This window comes from Ascaphus truei, chromosome 5 (assembly GCF_040206685.1).
Source record: "Ascaphus truei isolate aAscTru1 chromosome 5, aAscTru1.hap1, whole genome shotgun sequence".
In the NCBI taxonomy this organism is placed as follows: domain Eukaryota; kingdom Metazoa; phylum Chordata; class Amphibia; order Anura; family Ascaphidae; genus Ascaphus; species Ascaphus truei.
Genome location: NC_134487.1, coordinates 30,817,040 through 30,827,944, shown reverse-complemented (window position 1 = coordinate 30,827,944; position 10,905 = coordinate 30,817,040). Strand labels below are relative to the sequence as shown.

Sequence of the window (10,905 nt, the reverse complement as noted above, 5' to 3'; positions counted from 1 at the left end):
AGGCTTCACCACTAATCCCATTTATGTATCTCTATGGACAGAAATTTAATCCACAAGCATTCTGATCTCCAAAGTCATTAATCTCAGCCTTCTCTGTCATGATCTTGGATCACAATGGAGTACCGCTTAGAAACTGTGTGTTTATAGTTAGCATTATTAAACGTAATGATCAAAGTAAGAGGACAATAAATGATATGTCTTTGATTTTATGATTACTAAAGATTAACTGTGAAAGAAAAGGATTTACTGTAACAAGTATGCAGAATAGTTTTGAAATTAATCTATTTCTTCAAACATTCTATCCCTGCCATTCAATTACCTTTCTAGCAAAGTAGTAAAATCATAGTCTACTGAGGGTACAGTAGGTGTTATATTTAAAGCACATAAAAAACAAAAAACTCTTTTGCACTTGAATGTCATACTATCATTTCTTTCAGGTGCACAGAAAGCCAGCTCAATAATTGAAAGTGTGTAAATATTTTACAGAATTACAAGTATTATTTCTTCAACTATTTGATGTTACAAGTTTAGTCACCTACTGTACATGCTGTATAGAAATGAATGGCCAGTGTGGATTATACTGTTTTTAGTTTAACCTTATGTGAGGAGAGAGACATGACATTAGGCTGTAAAATAAAGGACAACACTTCTTGATTCAAATATAGATGCTTTTCTAGGAATTATTCTAACCAGAAGGGAAAAAGATAAAAATGCAAGATAAAATATTGTGGTGACCCATGAGAAAGGATTGAAAATAAACTAATCACAATTTAAAAAGTCAAATGGCCTTCATATTTTCAACATGAAGTTTTCCCCCAAAAATAGCATAACCCATCATTGCCAGCAGCTTCTGGAAGATATCAACATTTGTCAATTTGTTACAAGACACATCCTAACATCTGTGCAACTAATTGGTCTGAAATATTCTGACATAATCTTAAACTTGAACGTAACCTGTAAACCTCAGAGTGCAACATTGTGAATTATAAATCACTAAACTGAAAGTTTAACGGTCGCTTCGACCACTCCCATCAAAAGAATGTCTGAACCACTGAAATGTTCACATAGTACACAGAATGTGCAATAACACCTCCGTGAAAGATTAGGAAGCTGTGGCTGGAAAAAATGCAATAGGCTGGTGGAGGTTAATGGATAATATGTAGCACAATGCTAGTTGAATCCTGACTGAGAGTATTGATAGAAAAGTGTCAGTATACTGTATAACCAGTCCTATGGTAGGGAAAGAAAGCACTTGCAGGGAGAAATGGGTATAGGAACAAATCTCACCAATCTCACAGCAGAGGTAGATGATCCTGGAAGGTGTACACATTAACCGTCAGCTAAACCCCTCAGATGCACAGCAGGGAGGCCAGAATGAGCTGATCCGGGAAAAGCACAGTGTATTCTTTGTCTTCGTTCACCAACCGGAAGTTACAGGAGCCCAATGATGTTAGTAAGCGCTACATATTATCCATTAATCTCCACCAGCCTATTGCATTTTTTCCAGCCACAAATTCCAGTGATTCTTCACTTTAACATCAATTATCCTCCTCCATTGGATTTTTTTCAGCAATTGATCAGACATTTCATGTTCCGTTATATGCTATTTTATACATTGTATTTTATTATGTTCATTGCCTCCTATGACATTTGTAATTTCATTGCTATAGGGACTTTGCTTTCCCCGGTTTTTATTAAACTTGTCCATATTGACATTTACTATTAGAGGTTTTCGATCTTTTTTTTGTTTGTTCATCTATATACATATATAAATACATACATACATACATACATACATACATACATACATACATACATACATACATACATACATACATACATATATACACATAATATACAAAAAAGAAAAAAAGAACCCAAACCTCTAATAGTAAATGTCAATATGGACAAGTTTAATATATGTATGTATATATATATATATATATAATTATTTTTTGGGACATCACAAATGGGCAAAAGCACTATTAGCCAAATTTGGGTACTATTTGGCTACTAGGGCTTTTGCCCGTGTGTGTGTGGTGATGGGGGTAGAAACAGTGGGGTATGGGGGTATTTGCCCCGGGGAGGGTGGTTAGACCTCCCGGGTGGGAAACGGGGGGTTAACCCCTAAATTTCCTTACCTGCTAAGGTAATTAAATGGTTACTGGGCAGTAGCTAGTGTATTAAGGTAAATGTTGATGCCATGGAAGAGGAGGATTAGGATGAGCACGGCCTTCATCCTGGCAGGGGTAAGTACATCTTTTATTTACTATAGGGTGGCTGGCTATTGATTTGTTTTGACTGGGCAAAAGCCCCATTAGCCATATGGGCTTTTGCTTATTACTGTGTATGTGGTGGTGGTTTTAGGGAGGTTGTTGGAGGAAAAGAGGTTTTGGGTAGCAGGGATCACAATCTATGGGATAGGTAACAAAAATGAAAATCAATGGATTAAAGGGCTAGTGTTTGTTTTTATAGTATTATAATTTGAATTGTATTTTTTCTTATTGCACTGTATTATATATTTGAATGGGCAAAAGCGATATCAGCCATATTTGGCTACTAGGGCTATTGCCCATTTCTGTGTGGTTTTGGTGGTAGAGGGGTGGGTGAAGGGGGTAGATGTCCCAATGGTTAAAAGCTCACTCCATAGCATCTCCCACTCTCAGGGGAACTTGCTTGCTTGCCATATGGGCTTTTGCTTATTACTGTGTGTGTGGTGGTGGGGGGGGGGGGGGAGGGGGGAGGGAGGGGAAGGGAGAGATAGGGTTTTTTTTGGAGGAAAAGAGGTGGTGGGTAGCAGGATCACAATCTATGGGATAGGTAACAAAAATGAAAATCAATGGATTAAAGGGGTAGTGTTTGTTTTTATAGTATTGTAATTTGGATTGTATTTTTTCTTATTGCACTGTATTATATATTTGAATGGGCAAAAGCGCTATCAGCCATATTTGACTACTAGGGCTATTGCCTATTCCTGTGTGGTTTTGGTGGTAGAGGGGTGGGTGAAGGGGGTAGATGTCCCATGGGGAGGGGTTAGGCCACGTGGGAGGGGTTAACCCATTCATTACCTTATCAGTTGTAGCCTCTAATGTAAGAGAGGGTTTAACCCCTACCAGGAGGCCTAACTACCCACCCTAGGGCAACTATGACGGTGGCAAACTATTTGGCTCGGGTGGGTGGAAAGGCCTCCCGGGTGGGAAGCAGGGTCTGGGGGTTTTAGTGGTTGTAACCACTAAGGTAATGAAGGGGTTAAACCCTCCGACAACCCTCCTGGGAGGCCTTACCACCCACTCTGGGGAAACTACAACTTTTACCCACCTTCTCCTGGCACTGCTATTTAACCCCTTTATTACCGTAGCGGTTACCCACTAATGTAATGAAGGTCGCCTGTTATTTTATCTTTATTAGATAGGATTGAAGGAGGGGGTTCCCAGAGCTGAAATGAATGCTGGTCAGCTCCGGAGAATCTCGGCTTCAATCCTATGTAGTAAAAATAAAAGAAACTCCATCTGCAAATCGCAATTCCGATCTCACCACCCTTTAGGTGATGATTACAAAAAGTAAGTACTTAAACCGCGATTTGCATACCAGAGCTTTGTGAATAGCAGTTACTGGCAAAAAATGCGCTTTTTGGCATTTTTTTAACTACCACATGGCTTGTTATAGAAAGTGTGGTAACTATCGTTAAAAAGCCATGACAAGCGATTTTGCCCTGTTATGGAAGCTTTGTGACTAGCTACACATGCAAAATCGCTTGTAAAGTGCACTTAACAAGCGTTAAGTCACTTATCGAAGTTTCGTGAATAGGTACCTACAAGAGACAATAAGTACAGTTTGAGGAAGAAGATTTTACATTGTTTTATAGTTTGGAATTAGGAAGACTAAGGTGGAGTATGATAGAAGAGGAAAGAAAAAAAGAGATAAGGAAATTAGTAGACATGGCCAAGTGTTTTTGGTTGACAGAAACCTTCAAAAAAAACCTTGCAGGCATATAGTTAGAGTTTCAAACAACATTTTATGGACACATTTATGTAACGGCAAGTGATTATCAAATCTATTACATTTAATTATGAAAATAAACAATAAGTAGGGTATGAGGAAGAATGTTGCACATTACATGTGTAATCTGTGCCTTGTGGAAAAAAAGAAGGTGTCTGGCGTAAATCAACTGTTACAGATTTACGTCCCAAGGTATGATAAATGTACTTTATAGACACACTGGTTTAGTGGACCAATCAGATGTTAGTAAAGTCTCTTATTTATAAAATGTTTTACCAGGAAGTAATATATTAAGAGTTACCTCTCGTTTTCAAGCATGTCTCTGCCCTCCTATACCCCAACAAACAGTGTTAACTCAATTGGAACTGAATGGGTATAGACACACAGGACTGTTATTTAGACATCATATGTTGGCATAGTCTGTGCCCACTTAATATCTATCACAAGGTAAATAGCGGTAAGCCAACTGGAAATTAATTGGTAGAGTAGACTGGACATACTGGTGTAGTTGGACAAATAAGAGGCTGGCATATACACACAAACACAAACACAAACACACACACACACACACACACACACACACACACACACACACACACACACACACACACACACACACACAAACACAACAGGGGTTCTGTATTGAAAAAACAGCACACTGGATATAGTAAAAAAAAAAAGTCATCAACCCTGATGAAGGTCCCATAGCGGATTGAAATATTGGTCTCACATTTGGACCACAATGCAACCGTTTTTTTCCACTATATCCAGTGTGCTTTCTCTTCTATCCAGAACTCCTTTGTAGTGATGTACAGTATATTGTATTATGCCATATATTACGTGCACACGCTAATTTAATTTGAACTTTTAAATAAGGAGGGCCAAATGTTATCTAAATATAAAGGAAAGAACGATCTAGGCCAGAGACAGGAAATAGTGAGGTTTGTTATAACAAATAAAAATAAAGTGATTATGTGACCAGTGGAATAGCTAAGTGAAACATAAGAAACTATTTATAGATATATAATAGTGAAAAAGACTTGGAAAAATGCCAAGTAAGTATACGCAGTGAAACAGATAGTAAGCGATTAAGTGATGTGTGTAAAGTGTAAGGATAATAACATATACTGTATTGCCTATAGATGGGGATACTTCTCTAACAATAGTTAAGAGGCACAAGGTCCCGGCAGCTCTCAAATTGACAACCAGTCCAAAGAGGGCGATACACAGAGGGAAAGAGAGAGTGCTCAGTATAAGGCAAGGGACAGATCAACAATTTAATCACACAGTATTAATGGCTAGCAAAACACGCAAATGTTAAAATGCGTTAAAATACATATAGGAAAAGGCGGGTGGGACAAAGGATAGCAGAGTGATAAAAAGTCCAAATAAAGTCACCATTCAGTATGTGAAGAATGACTTCAATCCAAAAAAGTTCTGCAAACCTGTGTTTGAAGACATCGTGGACAGGTGAAAATGTGGAGGATAATAGGATGTATTGATGGTGAAAATGCCGGCATCTACTCCACTCAGATCGCTTACTATATTGTGCAGGGAGAAATCTTGGAAACAACAAGGGGTTGTAAGTTCCACAGGGTAGCGAATAATAAAGTCAGATGGATAATTAGCCTTGTGTCCGCTGTGTGAGCAATTGTATGCCCATTACTCTGTCGCCTCAGGTTCCATACAATCCACTGCTAATGAGGGTTAGTGAATGTAGCAAGGCATTCCTGCAGTAATGAATTGCTACAATGTAGCTATGTGAGCTGTATAAAACATCCGATAGGAAGACTTTAAAAGCAGCTGAGCGTAAGACTGATCCAAGTCTCTGCTAACAGCACTGTACCCAGTGGTGGGATTCAGCTGGTTTGCACCGGTTCGTGCGAACCTGTTACTAAAATTTCACAAGTTCGCCAAACAGGTGCTTAATTCTCTCACCAGTCCGGGTTGGGGCGGCATCTACCAGCATGTCCAGGCATCTTTTCCCTGCATATCTTCTCAATATGGCCGCGCGGCATCAAATGGCGCTGCATTGCCATGCCAACGGGAACGCCATGTGACGTAACCGCATCACGTGATGCCCGATTGCTATGGCAATGGGACGCTACGTGACGTCATGACGTTATGCGGCATCGCATTGTCATGGCAATGCAGCCATATTGAGAAGATTTGCAGGGGAAACATGTGATGCCGGAGCATGCTGGGAGACGTCGCCTGCTGCCCGCCAACCCCCACCCGGACATGTGAGGGGGAGATGTTAAGGGGAGATCTGGGGGAGATGTGATGGGGACTGGGGGAGATCTGGGGGAGATGTAGGATGATGAGGGGGACTAGGGGAGATTTGATGATGATGATGATGATGATGATGATGATGATGATGATGATGATGATTATGATGATGATGATGATGATGATGATGATGATGATGAGAGGGACTGGGGAGATCTGATAATGAGGGGGACTGGGGGAGAGCTGTTTATGATAATGATGAGGGAGACTGGGAGAGATCTGGTGATGATGGGGAGAAGCTGATGATGGCAATTTTTGACTATGAAAGGGCGGTAAGGTGAGAGAGAACCGGTTGCTAAATTTTTGAAACCCACCACTGACTGTACCGTCAGTGACGTGGATCCAACTAGTTTCGTCATGCCATCAGGTGACTTCATTACGGAGACTTCCTGACAAAGCGCCATCATGTGAAGCAGCGACGTCATAACACTGCGATGTCGCGGGAGGAGGGCCGTCAGGAAAGGGAAATGTCTGGGCCACATTTCACTTCCTATCCGCCCCTATATGCAGATATCATTTTTCTCACAGCCCCTATAATATTCTCAGTAAAATCCCTGTCTAACTAAGGTGCAACTCATGGAGCTACAGTATCTAATTTAAAGGCGCACTCCTAGGGAAAGTTTAAAAAAAAAAAAAACAGGTTTCAAGCAGGGGGTCTACACAGCTGAACCACGTTAATTTCAGCTTTGGGGAACCCCGGCTTCCCGAGATACTTACTTCCGTAGGGATGTCGGTATCTCTCCGCTTTTTAAATGTCCCACTGTGTGTGGGCTAGGGAGCCGCACGGGAGGACTTACTGGCCTCCTATTGGCCTGTGGGACATGGAAACTTTAAAGATGCCATTTCTTTAGCCCCAAACAGCTTGGCCTGCACTGCTATGGTGGTAAGAATCTACCCCCTATGGAGTTAAGTATCTTGGGAAGCAGGGGGTCCCCTGAACTGAAATTAATCAATTTCAGCACCGGAGATCCCCTGCTTCAAACCTATGTAAAAAAATTATTAAAATGGTCCCTAAGAGTACCTCTTTAAAAGGAAGAAGTTACAAATGCATCTGTAACTGGGGAATATGTATTGTCTTGGGGTTCTGAGAGGCCCCTTATAAAATGGGGTACATGAGTGCTTAAATCCTGGTTTTATGAACATTTAGTAAAGTCAGGAACTTTATAATAACTTTTCTGCAGTCTTGAAATACAGCATATACACCTATCTAAATCTGTACATAACCTTAATAAAGCTACTAAATTAAATAAAACCATTAGCAACATTCTGATTCCTTCAAAACGTAGGAAACAATACAATACGTATATATATATATATATATATAAAGTAAGCAACATTAATAAGATTACGGTAAGTAATTTACTTGTTTTGTATTTAGTGTCCTGGAGGGATGACATTTATATGAAAACGTGAACTTTGACCATAGTCTCATTTTCATTTGTGAAAAGGTAAAACAATGAGGAATGTGTTGATGCATGTGTTGTATGTATATTCTACTGTCTTTGTTTCCTTTGGGCACAAAAAACAGTGCTGTGCAGATCTCTGGGACAGATAAGAATACACAAACATCAGAGACTTAAACTGTGCATGTATGTGGGATAACAGAAATTATTTAAAGAGGAGCTGTCAAAAGGAATCAGATTTTTTTTACACCACTTCTTAATTTACTTTTCTTATTATATGAATGCAAGGTTTAAATGGAATAAAGTGAATCCGTTGCTCAAACAATCAAATGTCCCATGTAGTAGATAAACAATCTTGTATTCGAAATAATGCCTCCCTTTATTTAAAAATATGAATCCAATATAAAGTGCCCGGGAATGGTGCCTAGTGTCTCCCGTGGGTTAGACACATATAGCCTTGCTGACACACAAATAAATCTCCTTACTGACGCACACTATGGCATATATGCTGGATAAAGTAATAGGAACAGAGTAAATCACTTCAGAGTCCTATTGAATTCTGGAGGAGGTCCTGGGACGTGCATCTGCTGGATAGAAGTACAGTAGCAGGAACAAGGATAGAAAAAACAGAGCACTATCCAATAGAATAAGGATCCAGAGGGGGCTACCTCATGTTGAAGTGATTTAGATGTGAAACGCATTGTGTGTTTCCCCTACCTCTTTAGGGGTTCGTTTTCTGTATGACCAAATAAAGTCTTTTTTTATGTGGTAGCCCCCTCTGGATCCTTATTCTATTGGATAGTGCTCTGTTTTTTCAGTCCTTGTTCCTAGGGCTTAAATTGGTTCACTTAACAATAAGTGTGAAGTTACAGAACTGCAGGAGCTCCCGGCTCAATGACAGGCAAAATCACAGATTTTCTAAGTAACCCCAGACAACCAAAAATCTGAACTCCATCTACTTGCAACACACTAATGCCCTGATTGAATATGCTGGGAAGCCGCTTCCCTGTGCTAGAGAAGATTTTAATCCCATATGGATGTAACACATATTTCACCTCCCCCCCCAATCGCAGATAGGGACCATGTGGGGAAATCTACATATGTTACCAGTGTGGTGCAATACCTGATAGGCTCACAGGAGGCCTGAACCTCCACTACTGGGAGCCTGGGGTGTATCCTGGAACGTATGCTTAGAGCGCCTCCACCTGTGCAGGGATTCCAGGCATATAGAATGACCCCTGACACAGGATCCACACATAAGAACACATACACTGAAGTATATATATATATAAACACTTTACCTTATGCAGAACAATAACATCACATCACATCAATAACAGCAACATAGCCGTGTCACCCCTTAACCTGGCCTCACTGGACCTCAACCCCACATATATACCCAAGTGTCCCAAGAGTCCAGCAACCCACCCACTAGGCGTGATCTGTGCCTGAAAGGAACCGGTAGGAGGGTTAAAGTTGGTGCACTTGGTGACTGTACCTGCCCGGGGCTCCTGCACCCGGGTACAGCAAACAACAGGAAAAGGACCCATCTGCGTCCAGCGCTGAATCCGCAGCAATGGCGTCCTCTTCCAATTCAGATAGTCTCACCCACAGCAGATAGTCTCTATCTTGAGTGAGGCAGGTCTGATCCCGGACACACTCGTCACACTTCTCCCTCCTTGTCAGAGCACGCAGCACTGCAGCTGTCTCCCTGACTAAGCTAACTGCTAAAAGGGCAAAGTCCCTACCTTAGGGCCTTCCCTACAGCAGCTACACATCTACTGGTGAGTAGGGCCTAGCAGGAGACTAGGGGGTAACCTGGCCTAGTGTGTAGGAGCACTTGCTTCCTACACACACACTAACTCCCCCTACCTTATCCCATCTCCAACTAATTCATGTGCTCCACTGTCAGCTTCCTGACTCAGCACACAACAATGTATCCAAATGCAGCATGAAAATCTGTAAGCCTTATTGGCTGTCTGGCTGCATGTAACAGGGATCATAGGGCAGTCCCCAGAGGCTGCTGGGAGTTGAAGTCCACTCAGTACCTCTTTAGCATTGGGGCCGCATGCACTATGTGCACTGCGCTTGCGCAACCCTATAATGGCCGCCGCGAGCTCTATCTGCGCATGCACAAACCTGTAATTGCCGCCGCTACTCGTGAGCCTCTGTGCCTGCTCCTGCGCATGCGTGAACACCCGCGTCAATCCCAACATGGCCGCCGCAAGTCCTGGGGCTACACTGCGCATGCACGACTTCCCGCGCATGCGCGAACGCACGCAAGATGGCAGCGCCCTGTCACTGATGTTGCCGAAAGCCCCCGGCGTAGCGATCGCCCCTGCAACTGCCCGGCACACCGCAGGGACACCTGCTATTCCGCGAAAGTGAGGGGGGCCAGGGGGAACCCTGCTACACTGAGATCTGCAAAACTGTCCAAAAAGTAGAGCTGAGCCCCTAAGCGATAGGGCAGCATGACCGCCATGAGAAGGCTCCCTCTACCTAATCCAGGATTAGTCAGCGGCGTCCCCCATGCCTCTCTCCCCCTCCTCTCTTTGCCAGCTGGGGGTGGCGCGGCTTGGGCGGGACCAGAGGAGGTGATAAATCGCAGAAGCCAGAGCGGGAAAAGCATTCCGTGCCTTGGCTGGTAGTCTGACAGGGCTGAAAATTGTGTCCATGTAGGAACTACTGGGCCGTCTTCGCTGAGGCCCATTTGGGGAATGAAGGATGGCTGAAGCAGTAGCTATCGGAGCTCATGTCCCCACTAGGTCCTTGGATGCCCCCAGCTCCCCTGGTGTTTGCTAATCCCTCTGTTGCTTGATCATAAGGGGTGGATGTTGGGCATGGTCCCACATAGCCCTGGGGGGTATGGGAGGGGTTTCCTTAAACCTGGAGGCTGCAGTGACACAGCGGCAGGGAGGGCCTGAGGAACAAGGCCTGTCTGGATCATTCCAGGCACAGGGAAGGCTGTTCCTGGGGAAGCAGCCAGCGGGTGGTTTGGCTGGGGTGGCTGACCTAGAAGCATTTCCAAAGGGGGATGCTGCAAGCTCTTGATGGTCAGGTGGGGGACCCCCACAGGTGGAGATGTGGGTTCAACAGTAACACCTCTTGCTCCTGGGCCAACTTCAGCATTGGGTGTGGCAGCGACAGGGTGCATGGAGGCTGCCCAGGCATGGGTTAGCTCCCTTGGGGCGGTTGAAGCACCGTCAATGGCGGT

General features: G+C 43.1%; 1 protein-coding gene across 2 annotated transcripts in view; it reads right to left on the bottom strand.

Annotated features, from left to right (window-relative positions):
• SEMA3E (semaphorin 3E) overlaps positions 1-10,905 on the bottom strand; it is a 253,192-nt gene that overhangs the window by 156,072 nt on the left and 86,215 nt on the right. Inside the window, exon 1 of one of the 2 annotated variants that reach the window (XM_075599558.1) lies at positions 1,288-1,416. The exons of the other annotated variant lie outside the window; for it this stretch is intronic. Within the exon in view, the coding sequence (XP_075455673.1) occupies positions 1,288-1,330 (43 nt within the window). The 5' untranslated portion in view covers positions 1,331-1,416. Of the gene's footprint in view, positions 1-1,287; positions 1,417-10,905 lie in introns of those variants that run through there. 2 annotated transcript variants of the gene reach the window in all.